Source organism: Nomascus leucogenys, chromosome 1a (genome assembly GCF_006542625.1).
Source record: "Nomascus leucogenys isolate Asia chromosome 1a, Asia_NLE_v1, whole genome shotgun sequence".
NCBI lineage: Eukaryota > Metazoa > Chordata > Mammalia > Primates > Hylobatidae > Nomascus > Nomascus leucogenys.
In genome coordinates, this window is record NC_044381.1 from 45,072,320 (window position 1) to 45,097,432 (window position 25,113).

Below are 25,113 nucleotides of genomic sequence, written 5' to 3' on the forward strand. Positions count from 1 at the left end.
AGGAGTCAATGTTAAGGCAACACCCCAATAGTGGTCTCAAGCTGAGTTCCTGGATGCCCCTGGCTTCCAAATGCTTCTTGAGTTACTCAGGGGGTCTTTCTGGGGCAGGAATGCTGAGGAGCCCCGAGAGAATTAAACAACCTCAGTAGAAAGATGCTGGGAAGTCTTGCAAAAAGCTTCCTTTTGAACTTGCCCAACAGGTTACATCCTTAGTGAGGCTTAGTGCCCAACAATCAGGAGACCCTCTGGTCCAGAGAGCTCTTCTCCCTCTGGTGCTTACAGAGATGGGTGGAGAGGGTTCCTGCAGGGGGAAAACATTCTAATTTCAAAGTTTTTCTCTTCCTTCAGGTGCTAATTGGTAGAGCCATGAGCAGATGGTATGAGCTTCTCAGAGCACCTTGGGTGGGGATTTCCAATATGCACACCTGAAGTATAGATTTGGGATGGGAGCAGGATGGGGGTTGAAAGTCCAGAGGCTGATGTTTCTTTGGTAGGTTGATGGAGGGGGAGGGGCAAGAGTGGCCACATTAGTGGAAGCAGGAGTCACAATGAGAATTTGGGGAAAAGAGAATATTGGGGGAAACAGGAGAATGAACACTGCCTCAGGAGTCCCTGCAGTAGGGCTAGGAGAGCTGGGTGTCCCATGAAAGGATGGGCTCCTGGAAACTCATTTGCACACACTGATGGAGAGGAGACCCCTGCTAAGGCTGGAGAGTGAAGCCAGGGAATTCAGCTGACCCTCGATCATAGCCGCGAGGGTGGCCTGTGAAGGTGAATGCACCTAGCCAGGTGGCTGCTTTCTGCCCCCATCTCTCACTTCTCAAACATGCAAGTCCCAGGAGACTGTGTCCAGAACTCCTCGAAAGATTGCTCCTGACAGGCCCCACCCCACCTTTTTCAAGTGTGAGCGATATCTGTGAATGTGCCAGCTCAGAGTGGAGGCGGCTGATGTACCCCAGGGACCACAGTGCAGGCCAGCAAACAGGGCAGAGTGTTCAACCTCCTCTCCCCTAACATGGCATTAAAAGTTTATGGGCAGGCTGTAGAATTCAAAGCCCAGGAACACGGACCCTGTACCTCTGACCCAGCCTGGCTCACTCTCCAGTGAGGGACTGCAGGGGCAACAGGAGCTCCTCTAGGAACTGTGAGGCTTGCCCCTGACGGGTGCCCAGGATACCTGGAGAGGAAGGAAGGCTGCCTGGAGGTGCTGGCATTGAGGTGGGGCCAGGCTCAGGTGGAAGACAATCATTCTGGGCTGGGAGATGGCCATGCAAAGGCCTATAAGTGGGAGGGTCATGGGAGCCTGCAGAGCCCAGTTCAGGGCTATCCTGAGAGGGCCAGGGAGGGAGCAGGAGAGACAGGTGAGGTGGCCTTGGTTGGTGAAGGTGGGGGAGGCCATGCCTATAGGACAGTGGGCTGGGACATTCCAGAGCTCAGTCCCAGGGGCCTGGGCTTATGGTTACTGAAAGGTCTTCAGGTAGTTTGGAGGTGAGCCCAACCAGTGAAATGGATTGGCCGTTGCTAGTGACCAGGGTCTTTGCTGACAGCAATTCTAAAGTGGGGGAAGCCCCTTGTCCCTTCCTCCTTTCCTTCTGGGCCAGTTCAAATGGTCTGGCTGATTCTGAGCAAAGCATGTTCTCTTTTTGCTGCCTGTGAGATGTGCTTAACCTTTCCTTTGCTTCATTCATAGATCCGGACGAAGGACAGAGTCTTTGACAGTATCAGCCACCTCGTCAACCACCACCTAGAGAGCAGCCTGCCCATCGTCTCTGCAGGGAGTGAGCTGTGCCTCCAGCAGCCAGTGGAGAGGAAGCAGTGACCCAGCCAGCGCTGCTCCCAGCACTGCGCACCAGGTCAGGAGGACCTGGAGTGAACTAGAATCGGGGCTGCAGGAACTGGGACAGCTGCTTGTGGCTCAGAGCCTTCTTCAAAAGCTTCAAAAGGAAGGCTTCCTTTAAGGTCAAGTTTCATAAACTTGGTTCTGAATTTCCCATATGCGTATTAAAGGTGTACATACCTATACATCCTATACAAATTATCCCTCTATATTTATATTTTTTAAGACTAAGAAAGATGTAAGACTAATGTTCTGTGCTGTATGTTTTTACTGAAAAAAAAAAAATAAGTTTTGACTGTAGTTGTCCAGGCAAAAATTTAATTCAACTGACCCATCCCACTGGGAAATGCCACTAGGAAGGTGTAGCCTGCAGTTTTACCTAATAAGCACAATTGGAGTGGAATAGAAACACAGAATTGTGAGGGAATCGCAAGGCATGCTGCTCAGAGCATGCCTAGCCCTGCACTGAAAGCTATGAGATACTGGTTCTGAGGCATGGCTGTGCTTGCTGGTGGGAGCGGGCATCCTCCCTTGGCCTCCCTGGGACACCTCCTGTGCTCCCTGCACTGCACTCCACGTGCCTGGGGTATCCAGCACCACACGACTCGCTGCAGCTTCACTAAAGAACAGGTGGCACTCCAGCTCCTCTGGGTCCTGCTGAGCACAGGACCCCGCCACCCTTGATCCCAGTTGTGCGAGGAGTACTTGGGAATTCATCTCATGCCAAAATGGCACAAAATAAGCTTCACCAACCAAGATCTTGATTGACAAGTGCTTCCCTGTTCTCGTGTATCTAATGCTAAAATGGGTATTTGTAGAAGGGTGGTCGGAGCAAATTCCTGGTTTGTGTCTCCCTCTAGTCAGTGGTTGACTACAGGCTGCTTGTGGTAGTTGCTAGTAAAGTCCCCCTCCCGCCTTATACAATAGGGGAGAAGCCTGTGTGACAGCAAGAGCAGGCACCCATCCCAGAGCTCAGTCCCGAAGACTCAGGCATTGAGGCTCCTGGGGCTGCATGTGCCAGAAGCCCAGGAGTCACTGGAATCCATTTGAGGTTCTGCCTCTGGCATGAGGGATGGGGGAAAGGCCTGCTGTCCCAACAAGAAGGTTTCTCAGTCGCTGCAGGGAAGAGCATGTGCCCACCCCCACTCTTTGTCTTGACTCCCTTTCTTCCAGGTAAAATACTGTCATTTCCTGAGGAGTCATTTGGTGTTAGAAAGCTGGCAATGTTTATACCTTTCAAATACTATCTGGGCTGAGACTCCCCTGTGATTTTCACAGATACCCTTTAAAGAATAGATGGATCCATTTGCTTGTTGGCAGCTTGGCTCTCATTCTGGTGAGACCCCACAGGGTACAGCACCCTGTAGGGTACGGGTCAGCAGAATAGAAAGACACACTAAACACGCTTAGAGTTGGATAGTGATAAATCTGATCCTGTAAGGAGAGTTATGAGGAGACTGAAAAATCTGCCAGATAATAATACTGCTAAGTTCTAATGCCAATAGTATGAGCTCCATTTCTGCCTTGGGGTGTGCGTGTGGCCAGATGGAAGGACAGGTTAGAGCTAACCAGTGAGGGTGAGTCAGGGCAGGCCCCAGCCTTCATGCATGGCCTTCTAGGGAGTCCTTGCCTTTGGAGGTACAATGAATTTGAGATGACAGTGAAGTCAGTGTTCTAGAATGTTCTGCAGTGGATTGAAACTCTGGAGAGTCTGACACTAACGTAGACTGTGCTGCTGTTTCCTGGAATGGTTTTGGCTTCAGGCATCATGTGGATACTCTGCTTAGTGATCCAGAAGCAGACGGCTGCACGGGGATGCTGGCAGCAGCTGCATCAGGCTCCTGCCCCAAGACAGCGTACACTTGGGTGCTCTGAGAGCTGCCCTGCACATCTGTCCTCTGGGAGGCTGGGAGCCCTGGAGAGACACACACGGCTCTGACCCACCTGTGCGTGAATATGCACCACATAGAAAAATGTGCGAAATGACCTTCTTTCAACATTCGTGCATTCCCCACTTGTGAAAGGTCAAAATGCTATTATAACATTCAGGGACAATAGCAAAGTAGGAAACGCAAGTTAGGAGCTGTGAATGCTGTAACATTTGATTTACTTTATTTTTCTCTTGGGGGGACTTGAATGGTAATCTGCAGCTTTAGTAGCTCTTGCTGTGAAGTCAGTGTCTGGTTCGATGGTGATAGAAAATATATATAATATTTTTTGCATGAGAATCAATTTAGAAAATTCAAAGTATTGGAGTCAAATTTTTTCTTTTTAATATTAATTCAAAATATACATTTTTAAACTCAGATTATATATTGGTTACACTAGAATAGTGCCAGTGAAGTGAGCAGGCTTCAGACTTAGCAGATGGCAGCGATTTTCTAATGTTTGTTCCCTCCCATTTGTAAAGTGGGTTAGAGCACACATTAGTTATCCCAACTCTTCCCTCCAGCACCGTGTGCTGGGCCACTCCTGTGAGCCTCACAGACACATGGGGAAACTGAGGCTGGGGCTGGTGCCGCACCTTGCTGGAGGCCATGTTGTCATCTGGCTGCAGAGCTCTTCTGCTCACTCAGCATTTCCTGAGCCCTGCTGTGTGCCAGCCTGTGTTTTGAGCTCAGGATTCCAAGGCAAAAGCAATGGAGCCTCCTCCCTGTCTAGCCTGGTCCCCTCTTCCCCACGCTTTCTCAGGCCACATCTCTGCCTGGGCAGGGCAGGGAAGCTGAACAATGAACGCAGCGGGAACGGCACTGTGCCTTGCGTTCCAGGGCCTCAGGCTTCCAGGGCACAGTCGCTGCTGCTGTGCTGGGCCACCCTGGCCCTGCAGAGTGCACCTGGGCCCTGCTGCCCCTCCAATGGGCACTCCCAACACTTAATCCCAAACCTATGTCTTCTGGGAGTACAAGGTGGGGGCCAGCAGTCCTAAAACGGCCCCTCAGCCCTTGCCGAGTGGCCCTAGAGACCCCTACCCACCTCCCCTAACCCCACAAATGAATCAGCTGTGCTTCAAATGACATCTCTGTCCCGCGGAGGCCGGCTGGGCCTCTCGTGGGGGTGCTCATTGTGGTTTAAATCAGCTTTGATTCTTGACCTCCAAGGCTGCCTCTGAGTAGCTCACTGGAGAATCGGGTGGGGAGGTGAAAAACACCGCAGTCAAATGATTCAATCTTAAATCCTGTGCTTAAGACACCACTGTTGCTGCTTTTTATATTTGAAGTGCCCAAAGACTGGGCGTCGCTCAGCCTTGATGAGCGAGCGGCTATTTTGTCAGGCCATCTCTAATGTTGGGATAATGGACAAAGGCCTGATTGGGCCATATATGGCCTTCTTTAGGGCCTCCTGGAGGTGGAGGAGGTCGTGGGTAATTTCTAATACAGGCAGGAAATGACAAGCTGTGTATGTAGGTAAAGGCCTACCTTAAAAGGAAGGACAGGCCCAGGGAAGAGTGGACCCTAAAGGGCTCATGCGCCAGGGGAACAGTGGACATGTGTGTCCAGCCCAACCTCCATGCCTGGTGCTGGGATTCTGAAGGTGGCCCCCAGCTCCTGAAATAAAGCTTTCCTTTACAGTAGCATCCGACACTTGGATAGCTTCTTTCTATAAGCAATGCTTGAAGATGGACATCTGGGTCCTCATTTCCTCCAAACTGGCTGCCACCTGAAGGCAGTCACACATTTCTTTTCTGTTGGGCTGAGCCGGGCAGAAGCCTCAGACTATAGGCCTTTCCGGGGCAGAGGCAATGCGGGCCACGAGTAGATACCTCCATCCAGCCTCCACCCTGACACACCCAGAACGGCATGGACTCAGGCGGGTTGCTGGATTTCTCTGAGCCTTGGCGTGCTCCACACTGCAGGGCTATACGTGTTCCCAGCTTGAGGGAGTGCTGGGGATTGACAAATATATGAAACATATAAAGCGCAATGATTTTCTAAAATTTTGCATTCCCAACGTGCCCATTGGTTCTCTCTCGCTGGCCCAACTTTGCCTGCTGTCCATAAATCCCTTTCTGTGGACGGTGACAGTAGGATTGGGAGTGAGTGGGAGGATTGTGGAAAGATTGCAAAGAGGTCATTGCAGGACTCAGACAGACCTTGCAGTGGGTTTCAGAGTAATACTCAGGTTCTCCCGTGGAACTTTCAAAGCTGGCTCTAAGAAAGATGAAGAGGACAAACCCACTCCTGGACATAGTGCCAACCTAGAACTGTCAGCTCCACACAAGGATCACAGGAAAGGGACCTTGGTAAGACAGCCCAGCAGGGGGGCCCGCTTTTCAGAAGAGGAAACTGGAGCCATGCAAGGGGCTGGGGATCAACTTAGGAAAGAGCACAGGACTCACAGTCCTGGGCCTGCACGTAAAGCTCGCCCCCTGCCCCATGGAAATGGCAAGCAGTGCTTCCCTCCAGGGGTTCTACATCTGTGCTCCATCTCAAAATGCATAAAAGCCTGAGTCATTCAGATGGGAGAGGCAGTGTTTCTATTTCCTCTTAGTTGGGGTTCCTCCAGAAGGAGACCCTGAGGGAGGACTTGAGGGCATGTAGTTTATTTGAGTGAAGATCCCAGGAGTAGGGAGAGAAGGAAGCTGACAAGGAAGGCGTGCATTATCAAGTAAGTTACCATCATGTGCACAACTGGAGCCGAATTCCACTGGGGAACCCCGAGAGACAGAGCTGACACCCCAGAGTTCAACCAGCAAGGTGGGGAGACAGCTGGGGTATTTATGCACCAAGTCTATCACTTATGAAAGGCTGTTTCTGGAAACAATTTGTGACTGGCCCTGCACACACCTGAGCATACTTCCTAAGCCGGGGATGTCCCTGGGACGAGAGACAGGCGTTCATGACAAGAAGACTTGGAGTGGAAGGCAGGCATCAGAACCACCCTGCGAGCTGGTTCAGACAAAGATTGCAGGCCCTCCCACCCCCCTGGCCCCACCAAGTTCCTGACTCCCTAGGTCTGGAGTGGGGCCCAAGAATTTGCATTTCAAAAAATCTTGAGGTGATGCTGGTGCAGCTGCTCTGAAGTCTTTGAGAACCACTCACTAGTGAGAGTTTCTAGCCCTTACCTGTCTCTTATTGATGGCTTTCCCCCCTCTAATTTATAATTATGTTTTCATACCACTTTGTGTCACAGATCCCAGGGTCCGTGCTGTGAATTTAAAAGTGGAGAATTAATAAGCATTTATAACTCCATGCAACCATTGCTGGCAGCTTAAATGCCATCTGCCAGCCACAATTTATTTATAATGGGGTTTATACATATTTATAAGTTTGCAAGCAACAAATGCACAGTTTTAAAACTGGCACATTTTATAGCAGCCAGAAAAATTGCAACTTTATACCAGGACTTGTGAATGTGAATTGCATATGTATATACATATACGCATATACTTACATTGATTAAAAACGGATCTGCATCTCTGTACACACGCAGATTGGCTCTGTGTTGTGCACCTTGGGACTCCTCCCTGGGCCTTGGTTTTTCAGCTAAGTAGGAAATCAGACAAATGTGAAGAATTTGGGAATTGGCAGGCTGTGGCATCAGCCACGGAAGATGGTCCTGGATGCTGTAGGATGTGGGATCCAGCACAAAGGGAACAAGAACAGGACACGAGGACCACAGGGGTTGGGGGAACCCACTGTGGGAAATGACAGAGAAGCCAGCAGGGGAAGACAAAGAAAGAAGAAGGTGGAGGCAGAATAAAGGTGAGAAGAAGGGAAGGGGAGGATAAAACAAGTCTAGATTTAGATCTTCCTTCGTGCAGCCATGCATAGCTGTCTGAGGCCAGCGGGGAAGGAGGAGAAAGGGAAGGCGTGGTGGAGGAGGCTGTGCTCGTGATGTCATGCTTTCGTGTATTCCCAGGTGCAGCTGCATATACCTGGCACAGTTTCTTGGGATTTCTAGCCAGCTTCTTGGCCTCATTTGTGCATTAGTTAATATGTGCCTGGCCCTGTCCTGGGATCATGGGATAGAGAAGTGAATGTATGAGGTCTCTGCCTGAGTTTATAACCTAGAAAGCAATAAAGACACACACACACAAAGGTGTTGGAGTGTGACAAGGCTTAAGGTACCCGTGTGTCCACGTAAACTAGAACCAGCAAGGGTGGAGTGCCCAGGTCAGTCTGGGGACTCTGGAGGCTTCGCACTGTAGGCATCAGATACTGAGTGTTAGTGGCATGGAGGAGAGCATGGAAGGCTCAGGATGCGGGGGGACAGCCTGGAGTTGTCACTCTCAGTAGAGATACTAGAAGGGGCGGGAGGTGATCCCAGCCTCCCTTCTTTCCTCCTCCTGGCTGTCACAGATGCTCTGAATTGATTAATCCTTCAGGCCAAAACCACACAGGCTCCTTCCCTAGGGCTGGAAAAACGGTTCTCGCTGAAAAAGCACCAGGAATAAAATCTCATACAATTTTAGGTGTCTATTTTGTTGTCTCACCTTGAAATACTGCAGACAGAAAAACATGCACATGGGGAGCTGTGGTCCTGAGCTTTGAGGTAATGAATTCCCACTCATGTGATCATTTTTACCATAACCAAAGTTTCTAACCACCAAAATCAAGTGACAATTAAAACAGGCATTAATGGATAAATCCATCTTTAAATATTAATGGGGTTAATTTTGTTAACAACTATGTGTTGGTTGCAAGTGGAATGTTCTCTGTTCATTTGACTTTTGAATATAACTTGTTCCAGAATATTGTAAAATTAAGTATGTGAATGTTTCTTTGTATTCAGAATTAAACATTTGGTGTTAAAATACCAGGATTAGGAGACAACTCCATGTAAATTTAATGTGTAATAATAAGATAATAACTTTTTAAAAAGCATTTGGATGGCAAATTATACACACTGACAAATGAATATTATTTGAAAGTTGTTTTGTTTCCATTAACTTTTGTGAAACAAAAAGAATTACTGTAACAGTCTATGTCTTGGCGTATTGCCAATTCGCCACTTTCTACTTTGTGCTGGAACAGAATTGGCTTTTCCGACATCCCTGAGGAGTGGAAATGCAAAACGAATTTCAAGTTCTCTAATCTTTGTTCTATGACAAATGAAAAACACATAAGTTATCTGGTCAATGTTTTGGAGATTTGACAACACAGCAGGTGAAGAGAATTAGCTTAAATTCCCTCCTCCCTTTCAATGAATCCACAGGGATTCCTTCACTCTGTCAGGAAATGGTGTGGTTTCCAAGCATGAGCCCTTCATGATCTGTCTGGTGCATTTCTGTGCTCCTGGGATCGCCAAGTGCAGGCACAGCATCGCATCCCCAGGTGTCATCCTGTGACCCAGGAGGGGAAGATGACACACCCAATTTAGGTAATGCTGCACTTCTTGTTATAATTGGTTATTGGAAAATGTGCCTTTATTATCAGAACAGTGGTGTGCGCATTTCTGATTATGTAGCTAACCTTTGGATACCTGACTTAGATACTAAAAACATTTGGGTGTTGCGGTTTTGCACTTGTAGATACAATTTAAAAGCATGAAACTGGTGATTTAATTAGATGTTTTCTATAAAATGCACTTTGTTACATTTCTGTGAAAGGGTCTTACCAGCGTGGAATAACTGGCTCAAGGGTTGAGAGAAACAACCATTTTCTAAACAGTTAATTGTTTAAAGGACTATACATGTAAGTCTGCAGGCAATAAAGGCTGTTGTGAAAAGTATCTTTCATTTGGATGATGGATTTTGTATTGCCTCACAAAAGAGAGGAGGGGAGCTTGAAACTTTTCTCTAAGAAGTAGGTATTGTCAGTGATTCCCTGGGAGACTGCTTAAAAAACAGTCACAACAAAGCCTCGTCCCATTCATCAAGGCTGCGGAATGAAAATGCATCCTGGCAGATGTACTCCTAGAGGACTCACCTTACCTTCTAGCACCGGGGTGGGCAGCTGTGTCCTCACTTGTGTTGGGGCATTTCATCATGAGTTGTAACAAGCATCGCTACCAGAACAGTTATGCCAAGCGCTGGCCTCCTCTTTACATAGCAAGCGGGACAGAGGCTAAAATGGACCGTTTGTATGGGAGAAAGCTAGTGTGCAAGGGTTGGCTCTGACCTATTCTCTCCTGCTGCATAAACAACAGCAAATGGGGCAGGACAAGAGGTCCCATGTCTTTGAGCTGCGCTTTTATTGCCATGGGTCTTACAAATTTCTCCCTATCAAAAGACCATTCTCGAAATAGTATGACCTACCAAAATTGGTGTAAATAGCACCCAAGGCACCGAAGCTTCATTAAAATACCACCTATGATAGTGGGTAAGAAGAAAGGGGAAAGGTTCTTTGGGGTTCTAAATGTGGTTTAATTCCTGAAATGCTGAGAAACACAGGTGGGTAGCAAGCCTGCAACAACAGTGCGCACCCCTGCAGTGGGGAGGGCGCCCGGTGAAAACAATAAAACAGCCCCATCACACGGACTCCCAAGAGTGGGTTTCCACAAAGGCTTTTGGTTTTATTATTTTTTTTTTTAACAAACATACATTGGAAATAGTAAAGGTTTCTAACTGAAAAGAGACCTAATGCATAGTTTCTCTGCAGCATAGAAGACCACCTGTTTCCAAACTTCAAGGTTAGGGTTTTGAAACATTCGCTGCTAAATTATCTCCAGCTGGCTAGCTAGTTAGGCATATTGGTGCACATTGGTATCAAAGGTGATTATTTTTTGCATTTAGCAAATGAGCACTATTACTTTTTTGATGTATTTTTAATTCAGATTGCTCAAAAGTCTTGTTATTTCAAGGGAGCCTTATGTCATACCACAAACACTGATACCTCCTAGTGGAAATGGTGGCTGTGGGCTCCCTAGTAGAGTTAATGGATGAAGGCTGCGATACTTAGATATTGGGGACATCAGGGTTATGGAGCAAAGTGTTATGAACAATAGCTACAGAGAGCTCCAACGCTCCCAAAGCAACTCATAACTATAACACAGATAAAGTTCCAAAGTCATTTCATTACCTATGTGAAAATGCAATACTGAATGTTTTGGCTCTCTGATGCATTTTGTTGTTGTTTTATTTATTTATTATTACTATTTTTTGAGACAGAGGGTCGCTCTGTCGCCCAGGCTGGAGTGCAGTGGTGCGATCTCGGCTCACTGCAATCTCCACCTCCCGGGTTTGAGCAATTCTCCAGCCTCAGCCTCCCAAGTAGCTGGGACTAAAGGCACGCGCTACTGCATCCAGCTAATTTTTGTATTTTTAGTAGAGACGGGATTTCACCATGTTGGCCAGGCTGGTCACAAACTCCTGACCTCAGGTGATCCACCCGCCTTAGCCTCCCAAAGTGCTGGGATTACAGGCATGAGCCACTGCGCCCGGCCTGTTGTTGTTTTCTTAATCCAGTACTTTAATGTTTTACTGTCCTAGAAATGCCCTGGGTTTTCTCATGCTATTTCATAACAGAATATGCTACTTTTCATTGATGTCAAGAAGGCAACAGAAATGCTCCTGGGGAAGATCTCCTTACAAATAGGTTTCATCTCATCAGTAACAAAAATTAGAAAAGTCTTTGGTCAGCCCATGGAGATGAGTTACCCTGAACCCACGAAAATGTCTCTTTATAAGAGCAACTTGCATCAGATGACAAAACAGGAATCAATTTCTCTTAGAAAAAGTTATTAATGTGTTAAGACTACTCTTTTAGGTTTTATTCAGGCAAATGCTCACTGAACCTAAAATACTTTAGGGGACTCTGATGGGAGGTTCCTTTGAACGCTGGTTGGTTCTGTCCTTGTTTTTAAAGAGAACGCAACACAGCAACTGTGTGCTTATGATAGTTCTACAAACGTGTTCGCTTTTCTTTCCATCTATTTGTATAACATGTACAATCCTTGGGGAAGAGCACGTACAAAAATGTCTTCTAAGTAATCCCTTTACAAGGTAAACAGACTGCTACGGGTTCAACTTATGTTGAAAAGTAAAATTATAGCATCACGTAGGTATTATTACATTACTCTGAAGAATGGATAAACTGCCAGATCACATTTTCTAACCTGACAATTAAACTTCTTTCACTGACAGTCACGATCAGTGCCAGCTTTCAGGACACTGTGAAGCTGCTGGTGGCCACAGCTACTTAGCTGTGATGCCACGGGGGATTACTGACTTGGTGCTTTTCTAATATAGAAACAAACTCAGCATAGAATCAAAGTGCTGTCTTGTGAATCTCTGCTCATTTTCTGGACACCTTCCGTTTCCTGAAGCAGACCCCTGCCCCATTGGCGTGGGAAGGTGAGCCAGGCCAGCCGTCCGCTTCTGCTTCTCCCTCATAGGCTCTTTCTTTGGCCCATCTGGGGGTACAAGCTCCTGGGTGATCTTGGCTGGCTTTTCTGTGATTTGCAGAAAACCTGGAAACCATCACAAAATTTGGCTTTGGAATATGATTAAAATTACACAGGGACAAATGACTGAAAGGATACAGGGCTTCACATGAATGAAACCAGCCAGCTGGGGTGGGTCAGACCCACACATCTGGGGCCAGCCTTGGACAAGCCCTTTTTGGGGAATTTGAACTTTAAGAACTTGGTTAACATTAGATTCATGTCAGTCTAAGGAGACCAGGGATGGCATGTCCACCTAGTTCAAAACAATGTCCTTGTACTGGGGGTTCAGTCTGAACCCACTTGTATAACCTGTTACCTAACTGTGTGTTGTATGGAGATTCTATGTAGGTACCACATGGCAAACACCTGCAACACAAATTCTGTGTAACATAGAGATGTATGAATATAGAAGCATCCATTCTATGCACAGGAAATGTAGTGTAAAATCATCAAAACACCATTCAGAGGCACATGGAGAATCACACAGCATCGTGTGGCCCACGACCTTCCCTCTCTGTGAACAAAAGGGAGGGTGTCTAGGATGCAGCAGAAGGCAGCGGATGATGTCAGCAGCTTAGTATATCTGAAAGACTCTGGAGCCCAAAGTGGACAAGGCACGTTGTTTACACTGAAACGGGGTGGTGATTCCTTGGGCCCCCTCTGTAAGAGACATCCACACTGGGCAGGCTGTTGGTCAAAGTAAGGTAGCTCTCCTGAGTCACAGCTCTCGAGGGGCCCTTGTGGAAGCGATGCATGCAATAAATAAGAACACAGCCGCAGAGCAGGGCGCATGGAGACGATCAGTTGCAGAAGATCCCATTCTGAAGTGCTGCGTTCTTGTCCATGATGCAGGATGAGGGGGCTGTGTGGGGCAGGTCTTCCTTGACCTTCGGAGAGTGGCTGCTGTTGTTGCTGCTGCTTGATTTACTTCTACTTGGGTCGAGCGCAGGCTGGATGGGTGAGGTGTGGGTCCCCCGTCCCCTGACCAGGCAGTTGCAGACCAGACGGAAGAAGGCCCGCCGCATCTCCTTGCTGGCCAGCGTGTAGATGACCGGGTTCATGGCGGAGTTGAGCACAGCCAACACGATGAACCACTGAGCCTTGAAGAGGACGGGGCACGCCTGCACCCTGCAGGCCACATCAATGAGGAAGAGGATGAAGAGTGGGGACCAGCAGGCGATGAACACGCTCACCACAATCACCACGGTCCGCAGCAGTGCCATGGACCGCTCCGAGTTGTTGTGGTTGGCCACCTTACGGCTGCTGGACTTCACCAGGAAGTAGATGCGTGCGTAGAGGATCACGATGGTCACCAGGATGGCCGTGAAGATGCTGATGCAGAAGGCGATGTACTTCTTGGAGTAGAGGGGCAGGATGGTAGAGCAGTCAGGGAGATTGTGCAGGCAGTTCCAGCCCAGAATGGGCAGGGCGCCCAGCGTGAAGGCAATGAGCCAGCACATCCCGATCAGGAGGAAGACGCGGTGCTTCTTGTTGGCGTCGTAAGGCCTCATTTTGATCATCGTCAAGTGCCGCTCGATGGCGATGGCCAGTAAGCTGCAGGTGGACGCCCCGAGGGCCACGAACATACTGCCCTCCCTGAGGAACCAGACCGTGGGAGACAGGCTGAACGTCTTCTTGCCAGACATCAGAATGTTGACCTTGTAAGCGATGCCGGCCAGCAGGTCGCAGAGAGCCAGGTTGCCAATGAAAAAGTACATGCGGTTGTGAAATTTATTGTTTTTCCAGATGGCAATCAAAACCATCAGGTTCTCCAAGACGATGAAGCTGCAGATGACCAAGAAGAGCACGGTGGTGAGCGTGCTGCCCTCAGAGGCCTCCTTCAGCCTGTCCGCCAGCTTCCCCACGTACTGGTAATGCTCCCGCAGGGTCTCGTTCCCCCGCGCAGGCTGGAGACGCGGCGGGAGGGCAGTAGCCATCACTTGGCATTCACAGACGATCAGCTCCAAAATCCACGAGAGGGCGCCCGAGGAACATTCATTTCAAAGGGAAGCGGGGCTGAGGTTCTGGCTTCATTCAGCAAGGCGTGCAGGCCAGACTCCCGCGAGGGCGTTGAAAAAGTGCTCCTGCCAACAGATAAAAAGAGGGAACGACCATAGATAAAACGATCGCCGCCTACGGGGCCACGGCAACGCTGTTGGAGAAAGGCATGAAAAACGTGGAAGTACTGGGATGGCTAGCCACGTCAGGCTGCAGAGAGGGTCTTTAGACACAGGCTAAATTCCTAAGTGATTGGGGGAGACCATGGGAAGCGATTTGGTGTCTAGAGTTGCCGGGAAGGGAAATTCAGTGCATGAATTATTGAATCCTGTAACAAAGATACACAGACCCAAGTACAGCTTCCATCTGGAAATCTCCAGGCACTAGAAAATGCTAACTAGTCCTCATCTAGGGCATGGGAGCTGGTGACCCATTATCCCAGTTACTCAGGGAAAAGCAGGATTTTCTCAGGACCAAAAAGCAGGATGGAATCTGAATGATGCCGGCTCAATTTCTAAGACCTCCCTGGTGAGTTTCACAGTGACATCGTGGGAAGCTCCCGCACTTCCCAGATGGCGTCCCCTGGATCCAGGCCCAGAAATCAGGTCTGAATGGGCTGTAGGTCGGCCTGGCAGAGAGCCCTGAGGCCTGACCATGCGGCCATCGAGGGACTAACAGTGCATGTCTGGGCAGTGCCCATGCAGACACCGCACTCGTGAGCAGCGAGTCCGGAGCCCAGCAAAGAAGGAACATCAACCTGCAAAAACGGGACCCAAGTCTACAGAGGATAAAGGAAGGACAGGAAAGCAGCGACCATCACACTGACTGAGTCTGGCTTGAAATTCAGAGCCCTGAATATCAAACAGAGCATGGGTGCATGTGAGCCAACAGAAGTGGCACATTTGAGAGCACTGCGAGAGAGGGAAAGTGGTGAGCGAAGGCCTCGATGGGTTCTGAATTCCAAACTCTTTCCCCACCAGACCTCAAACACTTGCACTCAGCCACACCTGGTAATATCGATCAGCCTTCTGTGATGTCGATGATGCCACACACTCAACTATCAAGGTAGAAACTGCTTTCAGTGGACTCATTTATTTTATTTTATGTTTTATTTTTATTAAAAAAAATTTTTTTTTGAGATGAAGTGTTGCTCTGTCACCCAGGCTGGAATGCAGTGGCGCGATCTTGGCTCACTGCAACCTCTGCCTCCCGGGTTCAAGTGATTCTGCTGCCTCAGCCTCCCAAGTAGCTGGGATTACAGGCACCCACCACCATGCCTGGCTAATGTTTGTATTTTTAGTAGAGACGGGGTTTCACCATGTTGGTCAGGCTGGGCTCGAACTCCTGACCTCAAGTGATCAGCCTGCCTCAGCCTCCCAAAGTGCTGGGATTACAGGCATGAGACATCACGCCCAGCCATCATTTATTATTTGAGTATTTAAATATCTAATTAAGTTCAAATGAGGTTAATTTAAAAGAGCCCACTGTGTGTATCCAGTGAATTTTTTTTAACTTTTTTACAATGTTTGAACCACAGCCCTAAATTTGCTTCAGAGACGCATGAACTACTCACCAATACTAGGGGCTCTGCATTTTAGAGTTGATAGACTCTGAATCTCATCCACCCATGAGTTTATTCCCAGGTACAAATCAGTCCCTTAAAGATCCAGGGCTTGCCTGGGTGGGGCTGAGAAGCAGAGGTGGCTCCAAATGGTTTCTGTGTCCTTGTGACCCTCCGGAGTGGTGAATGCTGTCAAAGCCCTCCTCTCCCTACATCAATTTGGGGGTCCTGGATTTTCTTAGATGGCCCCTTGCTTCTTTGCAAAGACTTTTTTTCCAGTGTCCTAGAGCTTGGTGGTGTTGGTTGTTCTGGAAACCCCGGGGGTGGGGGATTGGCCGGGGGTGGGATGTCCGAGCTGACGTCTGTGCTCTGCCTGGAACCGCCCTGACCCTTCCCAGCTGCTGCCTCCTGAAGTCACAGAGGCCTTGGGTCAAGGTCAGCTGGAATGCCAAGTGCTGGCAGAAAGGCTTATATGTTGGCCAAGGCCCTCTGCTAACTGCAGAAAGAAAAAGCAGCCAAGTTCCAAGTCCAGGCTGATGATGCAGGACGAGAGGGGGTTGCCTGCCCAGATCTCTCCCATCACTCATGAGCCATGACAGGCAGCGCAGGGCCCTGGGCCTGCCTCCTCGAGCTGTGGCTCACCCATGCCAGCCCTACTTGGCTCCCCATTCACCTGAGAAGAGACCACGTCTTGCCTGTAGGTTCTCCTGGAGGCAAACAGGACAGTCCAGTGGGCAGCCTTCCCCCCAGCCCCTCCCTCTCTACCGTTTCTGATTTTTATTTAAATCTTGCCCATCCTTCAAGCCTCAAGTCAAATTCCACTTGCTCTATAACATTTTCTGGAATCATCCCAGCCCCTGGTGACTTTTCTCTGAGGCTGCATGCCACTTCTGAAAAAGGACTGCAAACTATCTCTTTAAATGGGGCAATACCATAGTCAGCAGCATTTTCTGAGCATTGAGCTTATCCATTAACACAGGGACTTTCACCATGGGTAAGTTCACAGTACCCTCCCCAGCATCCTGTACACTGATGGGTGCTAAAAAGATACTGTCCCTTTAGTTGTTTTTGTTTGTTTGTTTTTTGTTTTGTTTTGTTTTGGGGATGGAGTCTCATTCTGTCACCCAGGCTGGAGTGCAGTGGCGCGATCCCGGCTCACCACACCCTCGGCCTCCCGGCTTCAAGCGATTCTCCTGCCTCAGCCTCCTGAGTAGCTGGGACTACAGGTGCCCGCCACCATGCCCGGCTAATATTTGTATTTTTAGTAGAGACGGGGTTTCACCATGTTGGCCAGGCTGGTCTTGAACTCCTGACCTCAAGTGATCTGCCTGCCTTGGCCTCCCAAAGTGCTGGGATTACAGGTGTGAACCACCACATCAGGCCTAGTATTGCTTATCATTTCTTTCTTTCTTTATCTGTGAACAGGGAGTGGAGAATCACTATTTCTCATTTTCACTTTGCTGGGTTTCCACCCCAATCAGGGGCCTCTCAGGGACACATGTGCTGTGCCCGGCATGCACCCTGGCATGAAGCCGGGTATGTGGACAACCTGGGCCCTCAGGCTGTCTCCCGCCACCTCCAGTACCACTGCACAGGGCTGATGGGGGCTGCAAGGGCTCTGCCATTTCCCACATGAACAGCCACTCATGCTCATGGAAAAGGCATGGAGCAAAGGCAGTCTGTGAGCAGTGCCCTGTGCCAGCATCCTTCCTCCCATAGCAACTGGGGCCAGAGCCCTCACCATGCTGCCAAACAGATGACCTGCCCGGCTCACATTGCAACGAGAGGGGCCATCACCTGGCAGACAGCCAGCTGTCCATGACACCACAGTGTCCTGGTTTATCCTACAGATCACTGGGATACCCACCCCAGTATGTTGGGTTTCTGTCCCAGAAACCGACAAGCTGCAGACAAACCTTGGTTCCAATGTCAGTGATTCCTGAGGCCCTTTTTCCCCAGCTCAGGTAGGGATTCAAGTACAGCTCCATGTTCCTCATCCTTTTAGGTAACACTGGCATGTTGTTATAATTCAGACTGTTCTTGTACTAACTCAGTTTGCCTCCTGTGCCTCAGTTTCCCCCATGACAACCTGACCCTACCATTTTATACATGTCCTGTCTCCTCTGAACTTTCTCCACACCTTTGCTTTTGCCATGCATCCAACAGCCAGATCTGGACTTGCTCCCGGGAATGGAGAGAAGAGGGTGAATAGACCTACGGCTTATACCAAATTGAGCGGAGCAGAAAACAAGCAAACAATTAAAAACTAATAACCAGCAATAAAATAACCCCAATAAACGCAGTATAAGATTTGCCAGAGACCCATCAAAATCATGAATCTTGAGGGCAAACATATTTTCCCACTAATGTTTGATTTATCATTTCCCTTATAATTAGGTATTCATCCCTCAAGAAGCATATTTGTCGAGAACATCTTTTGTTAAATATGATTCTCTGCATTTTGCATAAGTGGAAGATATCTGGCTGTCTTTGGAATCTAAAAGCTCTTTTTCTCTGGATTATCAACATTTACAAAGCAGGCCTCATCCCAAGAGTTAAGTGCTGGGCTAAAGGCCAGATTGATTTTGGATGCGTTTACACATTATTGCACACGGTTAAAAACATCTCATGGACAAGAGTTCCCCTCCGCTCCTGAGGGGTAGCAGCCACAGACCTCAAGTTTGCTAGAAGAAAGCTCAAAGCCCACCCCAGCCTGAGGCTCCTGGAGTCAGCAAGCCCTACTCAGGGCAAGAGGGGAGTCAGCCACTCCGGCGGATTGGTACTAACACTGCCAGGCACGGCAGGAGTGCTGGGCACTGCAGGCACCAGCAGGCCTGGGAGGCTGACCTGCCCCACCACACAGAGATCAGTGAGACCAGCACCCAGGCCAGCAACAAGACAGGCCAGACCCTGCAGCCTTCCTTGTGCCCCTCCTAGTCACCACCTGTCCCCAAGCATGACGACTACCTGGGATAGGACTCTCCCCTAGGTGAGTTTAGCCTGCTTCTGACCTTCATATGAATGAAACCCTGCAGGATACAATTGTGTCCATTGCTTTCCTCTCCCCATGATGCCTGTAGAGTCATGCACATAGATGCACCTGCATGCTGAATATTCTTGCTCTCATGGTGTGGGTAGATACACTACCCTCTATTCGTTCTTGTTTATGGACATGGGGTAATTTCTTCCATGGCCCATGTGTTGATTATCATCAAGGAGCACTGCTGGGATTGATTGAGGATGTTCTCTTGGCGAACACATGTCCATGTTTCTGCAGGGCCAACGTTGATTTGTGAGCGGTGTGTTGATGTCTGAGATGGGCTTTAACCATGACTCGGAGGCACTGGGTTTCCCAGACCCCAGCCAGCCCATCTTGCAAAACTGGTGTGGGGAGAAGGGGTGGCCCGTAACACAGGGCAAGACTGATGCAGTATTAGTCTTCACTCTTCGCTTTATTCCAAAAGTAAGTGTCCAGAGCTGGCAGTGACATTGTAAATTTGATCATGGCTTAAATTCCACCTGAACGCTTAGAAATAAAGCCAGATGCTGAGACATATGGCTCTTTGCAGACTAGTTTTGTATATACTCAGAAAGCTCGGCACATTACAGAAGACACAGGAGTACAGACAGCTGCAGGGTAGACACGCTCCTCCTCATTAGTGGTGGTCTTCTAACCAATACAGACGCTGACACTGACGCTGGGCTGCTCCCACTGCCCACCTCCATGGCACATCCTTGCCTGGTCGTTCCACCTTCTTCCAAGTGCTACACTAACACATCTCCCTGACCACCTGGGCAGACCCCGCCCACCACCCAGCTCTTCAAGAGACTTAAGTATTTGATTGTCTGCATCTTCAGTCTTTCCATGTTTACTGAGAGACACTGCTCACATCTGAACTTACCTGAGTTCTACTCAAGAAAGACCCCATTAGCTAAGGGTTTTCATGTCATCCTCACTAAGCTGGGATCATCCAGCCTACCTCAAAGCATTTTAATACCAACACATTTTTTTTTTTTGTCGAGAAGGAATAAGACGCCTTCTGGAAGATGAGTATGCAGTGGATGACCCCAAGTTAGACCCTGCCAAGGTCAGAGGGGCCTACCTTCCCCCGATTTCCAAGTAGAAACATTGCTGGGAGGAGGGTGAGCCAGAGGGAGGAGGCCGGATGGATTCCAGATGTGCTTTCTATACTAGCGATTCGCTTTCTCTACCCATGTCAAGTTGAAAAATAAACAAACTATAAAAGGAAGAAAAAGAGAAAAAATAAAGAAAATATTTCCACAGTCTGGTCTCCTTCCCAACACCCCCCTTCCTCTCTCCGCATAAAAGATAGGCACAATAAGATAGTAAGATAACATCTTGGTCAGATGCAGGATGCTATATTTTTAATAGGCATGTACTCCCAGGGAAATTAACTAGTTCATCCTCCAAACTGAATTAAAACACCAAACATATGCCAACAAGCAAAATTTCTTGGAAAGCAAGATTTTTTTTAAATTTCATTCAAAATAACTTGGAAAGGAAATAATGAGTCGGCCGTTACAAGGCTCCAGCAAAATTCCTTTGCTAATGAGTATTTTCCCTTGCTCTAGATTTCTTGGGTGACCTCGCTCTGCTTTTGGAGATAGTCCATTGCAAAATGCATGCTTCACACACCCGGCTGCACACGCTTGGCCCATTAATGCAGCTCCCCTGAGAAATAACAACTGTTACAGACAAACCAGGTGAGGGCTTTGTATCTTTTCTCCCTTCTCTTCTTCAAAGCATGCAAGTCAGTGCACTTCCCTGTTTAGACTTACTGCTTCCCGGTGGCTTTTCCCCAAGTCCTTCTCCAACACAAATAAGGCTGGGACGTTATGAGCTATCAGGGCATAGTCCAGGGAACCCCAGATATGGAGGCTGTGCCCCAGGAAACTCAGGCCCCGGCCCCGAGCATCTGCCTCCGTGAACACCATCCTGAGCTTCCAGACTTGCATGTGAGAAGGCAAGTGCGTCTGAGCCAGGAGGTGTTTGACCCCTTGGCCCGTCCATGAGTCTTTTTAAACCTTCTTCATTCTGCTGCTGCTTCATGACGGCATAGGATAAATGACTCTCAAGATTTCCACAGGGATGAATCCACAGGGATGTGGAAATAGGCTCTGTGAGGTGGCTAAAGGCACATTCAAATAAGAGGCATCCTGCCCACGAAGGCTACCTGAGAACCTTCCTATCCCTTCCCGAAGCAGCAGTCTCACCTGGTGACTCAGCATGTGTGCCACCTTGCACCACGGACACAGCACACATGGCCCCATGGCAGCATCTGCCTTCTGAATGTACACAGGAGGAGACCGAGGCTGGGGGAGGGGGGGTGTCACTTGTCCTTGGTCACAGAGCTTGGAAGGGGCTGGGCTGGGCCGGTGTCCGTGCCGTCTGATTCCAGAATGTCACATTAGGGATGAGCTCTTTGGGAGGCTGCCACCTTGCCACTGGTTCTTTGCCTAGGTGGTGACAAGAGATTCTCTGGCATGTTTTAGAGACAAACTGCCTCATGCTCCCATGCCAGCAGAATGTTAGCATGTCATTCTGGGGGCACTGAAATATCTGGAAAATTTCGAAGCCAGGAAAATGGAGTGGCATCTGCAAGGCCAAAGAGCACCATCCACTGCTTGAGGAGCAGACCCTCACCCCGCTGTGTGAACTGACCCCAGTCCGGCCTGTGAGCAGTGAAGATCCACTCACTGGGCACCAATCTGCACTGGACAATCTCGTCACTGATTTAACCCAACTGGCCTATTGTCTCTTACAGACACAGCTTCAATTCCTCAAAAATAGGATTCAAAAAAGGGAAGGAGACTTTATGCCCAGTAGCTATAACAGTAACAGCAACCGAAACGTGTTATTAACTGAAACTAGATACGATTCCACTCAGTCTATTCTTTTTCCTCAAACATTATATATCTCCAAAAGCTTAAGGAAAATCTTCAGGCAATTAATTTGGCAGAAAACATATGGCAGAGGAATAATAGGAAATGCCTCCAAAACTGATAAGAAAGGAATTACGAAGCCAAATATGAGGAAACAGAAAGGTTCATAGAACCCACAGCACAGCACCCTGGTTCCAGCTACGGTAAACAGACTGCATAAGGCTGGCAGCCTGGCTCTGGTAACACTTGGGAAACAGTACAACGTCCTGGCAGTTAAAGGGTTCTACGGCAGGGCAACCTCAGATTTTTCAAGATTGTGGCATGCTCAAATTCTCTTTTTTGGTAATAAAAATATACCTACAGTATATGATAAAAATATACATACAGCACAGGTATTGAGGAAGATGAAAGAGATACCATGAAATCAAGTTAGTGTCATAATTTCCAGAAAGAGGAAACCCGGTTCCTGAATTTTGAGAAATAAGATCCTTCGGCCACTATGTAAAGTTTCTTCTATAGGAAACTGTAGTCTCTACCCTTTGCATATGGTAGAAAATCAGAGACTCATGCATTTGAATAAAAATCACAATGATAAAGAGGAAAATGGCATTTTCAAAGATGAAAACTGGTTGAGAAACCATTCTCTCTTAAGGGGGGAGGCTCTTAAGGGTTAGCTTCAGTTTGTATCTCTGGTGTTAGGTGATGGGAGTGACTTCAGAGGCCCAAAGTGAGTGCTTACTGGTTTGCTAATGAAAAAAGCCTGATGTGTGGTTCTTCTTCTATGGCAACAAAGTTATTCAACCTACCATTAAGGTCTGCATCCAAGAAATAATACTTTACAGATATGAACACTTCCACAGCTCCTCAAGCACACACACACACACACCCCGCACCATCACCACCTCCTCAACCAACACCAGCCCTGGGCATGGCCAGCTATCCTTGTTAGTCATATATCTGCAGAACATAATCCTTCCCTTGTACTTTCTAGGAATTATATTTTTCTTAACCATGCCTGCAAGATTTTCGTCTATGAATAAAAAACATTGAAAAGATAAATTATGAATATGTGGTTATATACAAAGTCTGTGACTTCTAATGTCCAGATTTTAGAATGATGCCTAATTCTGGAGGTCTCAGAGGTCCAAGTGGGAGTGGGTACCATGTATAGGGTGGGCCTCCATTTAAAAGTAACCTTCTAAAGAGCTCTCTGTTCCTGTAGCTCCCCTTTCCTTATTGGAAGGGTCAAAACGAAGTGTGTTCCCTTAAAAAATCCAACAAGAAGTTCCTTTCTTATATCCAAACATAAAAACATCACAAAGAAATATGCCATTGGGAGTGTCCAAAGCCCAGAAAGTCAGAGGAAGAGAGAGAGAGAGAGAGAGAGAGAGAGAGACAGAGAGAGACTATTGGGAGACTCAAAAAGCACAAAGCCCCTTCTCTAGCTGTTATCTCAGTTATGAACACAACGTACTGATTTTCCGTGGGAACCTCATTATTGCACTGTGGGGACTTCGTCGTCCAGCACCGATTCTGACGGCCCTAATTGCCTTGTTTGAGAAATGTTAGGAAAAAACTAATTTTCCGGCGAATATTGTTTAAAAGAATGATTTTCCCAGGCTAACGACCACAACCCTCTCCCACGTCCAGCGTCCCCAGGCCTTGGCACTGCGGGAGCCTAACTTTTTAATTGTCCAAGGAAAACGACTGATGGAACTTCTCCACGAACAGCCTCTCCACTTTCACCCAGGTATTCACCTCCTGCCCGTTGTAAACGCTCCGGGTGCGGTGGAAAAGGCCTCCTCCGCGTTCCTGCAGCGGCTCTGGGGGAGGGGTGCTGATGTGGAGCGCTCCGGCCGCCGTGGCGCGCCCAGGTCCCCGTCGCGCCCGGGATCAGTGGGAATTTTGTTGGAAAGGTGGGTCCTTCGGCCCCCAGACCCCCACCCTGGTTCTGCGTCCGCGCGCCCCGCCCGGGCCCGCCGCTCACCTCCGTCGGCTGAGGGCGCTGGGGCCACCGGCATCCTGGCGGGTGGCGCGCGGCGGTGCCGGGGCGCCCGGTCCTGCGCTCGAATGCCAGCTGGGCTGGGAGGCCCGGCAGTCTCCGGGCTCGCGACGTCGTTCCCGGGCCTGGGGTCCTGCTCGGTCGCGTCCTGACGCCGCCTTCGGGTCCCTGAGTCCCTGTTCCCTGTCCCCGGAACCGGCTTCCTCGGCCTCTGCCCGAGCGAGTCAGAGACTAAACTTTTCCAGCGGCCCGCCGGGGCGGGACCCGCGCTCCGCCCCTCCCCTCGCCGTCCCCGACTCCCGCCCCTCTCCCCCCCACTCCCCGTCCCCAGCCCGCGAACCCGGTACTCCTCCAGCTCCCCACCTACCGCTCAAGCCGCCTGGTCTCCGGGCGCCCCGCCCGCCCCTCTCCTGGACCCCTTCTCCCCGACCCCACCAATCCCCTAGGGTCCGGCTCGCCCTTCGGCCCCTGTCCCCAGGCCGGCCTCCAGACCCTGTTCTCATGGGGCGAGCTCCAGGTGCCGAACTCGGGCGCCCAGAGACCCAGCGGGAACAGGCTCGGAACCAGGACCGAGGACTGGGTTTGGGCGGGCGCCTGCCGCGCTGACAGCGAGGGTTTGTTTGGGCCGATTCTTAAGAGGATTAATACTATCATTATCGTTGTCCCGATCCTGACCATTTCCTTTTGTAACTGGCCGAGCACCGGCTTGGGCTTGTAGGTGGGCGCCTGGCGCCGGACAGCGTTTTTGTTTGGGCTTCTTCCTTCTCGGCGCTGTTCCCCTCCGGCGCCTGCCTGGTCCCTCTCTGCGCTCTACCCCCAGGCACGCAGAGGCTTGGGCTCCAGACGGGGGCAGCACTCTCCCCCAGCCTCTGCTGGTGCACCAGAGCCCACTCCCGCACAGAGCAGCGCCCCTCCTAGACCGGCAGCCGGCGGATCTCAGCCGAACCCCATGCGACCCCCTTCCTCACGCGGATTTGCCCCTTTTGTGTGGCAATAATAATAATAAATTCATATGAAGGTTTCAAACAGAAGAATTCCGAGAGAAGGAACTGCCAAATTTTCAATCAATGCCAAAGGCCATGATCGAGCGAACACAGAAACAACAGTAGAAGCTTGGGGAGAAAGGAGAAAAATAAAGAAAAAGGAGGAGGAGGAAAAGGAGAGAGGGGAGAAGCGGGAGGAAGAAGACGAAAAAGCAAGGAGAGGCCTGTTATCCGACTGTACATTCCTGGGCTGGCAGGATTGGGGCCGCTGGGGCCGCTGCAGAGAGTTGAGGATTCTTTGTGCAAAGGCCGCTCGTTACTTTCTGTCTTTTCCCCTCTTGCCTCCAGAGGATCAGCCCAGCGCATCCTTCCCTTGGAGCAGGGTGCATATGCTTATTTGGGGTGCAGTTTGAGCGGTGAAGGGCACCAAGAGTGGAAGTCGGAGGCACTCCTGTTCGCTCCTGAGAAACGCAAGCCCTCAGCAATTGAGCTGAAGGAGGCA

At 49.3% G+C, this 25,113-nt stretch overlaps 4 protein-coding genes across 7 annotated transcripts in view; 1 reads left to right on the forward strand and 3 right to left on the reverse strand.

The window, feature by feature from the left end:
* SHC3 (SHC adaptor protein 3) overlaps window positions 1-9,508 on the forward strand; it is a 171,658-nt gene extending 162,150 nt beyond the window's left edge. For all 3 annotated transcript variants that reach the window (XM_030807514.1, XM_030807546.1, XM_003281557.4), the window contains exon 12: window positions 1,691-9,508. In XM_030807514.1, the coding sequence (XP_030663374.1) occupies window positions 1,691-1,819 (129 nt within the window). In that variant the 3' untranslated portion in view covers window positions 1,820-9,508. The remainder of the gene's footprint in view (window positions 1-1,690) is intronic.
* Window positions 2,027-12,819, reverse strand: LOC105738495. The gene has a single exon (XM_030807686.1). The coding sequence runs from the start codon at window positions 7,754-7,756 to the stop codon at window positions 7,097-7,099; it is 660 nt and encodes a 219-aa protein (XP_030663546.1). The 5' UTR covers window positions 7,757-12,819; the 3' UTR covers window positions 2,027-7,096.
* Window positions 10,268-23,864, reverse strand: S1PR3 (sphingosine-1-phosphate receptor 3). Its single transcript, XM_003281558.3, has 2 exons — window positions 23,614-23,864; window positions 10,268-14,247 (listed from the first exon to the last, which is right to left on the reverse strand). Exon 2 carries the CDS (start codon window positions 14,098-14,100, stop codon window positions 12,964-12,966), a length of 1,137 nt encoding a protein of 378 aa, XP_003281606.1. The 5' UTR covers window positions 14,101-14,247; window positions 23,614-23,864; the 3' UTR covers window positions 10,268-12,963.
* C1AH9orf47 (chromosome 1a C9orf47 homolog) lies at window positions 19,156-24,434 on the reverse strand. Of its 2 annotated transcripts, none has more exons than XM_030807860.1 (3): window positions 24,121-24,434; window positions 23,614-23,839; window positions 19,156-23,449 (listed from the first exon to the last, which is right to left on the reverse strand). In XM_030807860.1, exons 1-3 carry the CDS (start codon window positions 24,304-24,306, stop codon window positions 23,313-23,315), a joined length of 549 nt encoding a protein of 182 aa, XP_030663720.1. In that variant the 5' UTR covers window positions 24,307-24,434; the 3' UTR covers window positions 19,156-23,312. The 2 variants fall into 2 exon arrangements, with proteins under 2 accessions (XP_030663720.1, XP_030663649.1); XM_030807789.1 differs by having other exon boundaries at window positions 24,064-24,434.
* Between the last annotated feature and the right edge of the window lie 679 nt (window positions 24,435-25,113).

Excerpts from the sequence above, each read along its gene's own strand:
- LOC105738495 (XM_030807686.1), bottom strand. The coding sequence starts at position 7,756 with ATGAGGCCAAGAAGCTGGCTAGAAATCCCAAGAAACTGTGCCAGGTAT.
- S1PR3 (XM_003281558.3), bottom strand. The coding sequence starts at position 14,100 with ATGGCTACTGCCCTCCCGCCGCGTCTCCAGCCTGCGCGGGGGAACGAG.
- C1AH9orf47 (XM_030807789.1), bottom strand. The coding sequence starts at position 24,306 with ATGGTCAGGATCGGGACAACGATAATGATAGTATTAATCCTCTTAAGA. Across the intron at positions 23,840-24,063 it reads AGCCGGACCCTAGGGGATTG|AGGCCGAGGAAGCCGGTTCC; the intron begins GTGGGGTCGGGG and ends TCGCTCGGGCAG. Across the intron at positions 23,450-23,613 it reads AGCGCCCTCAGCCGACGGAG|AGCCGCTGCAGGAACGCGGA; the intron begins GTGAGCGGCGGG and ends CCCCTCCCCCAG.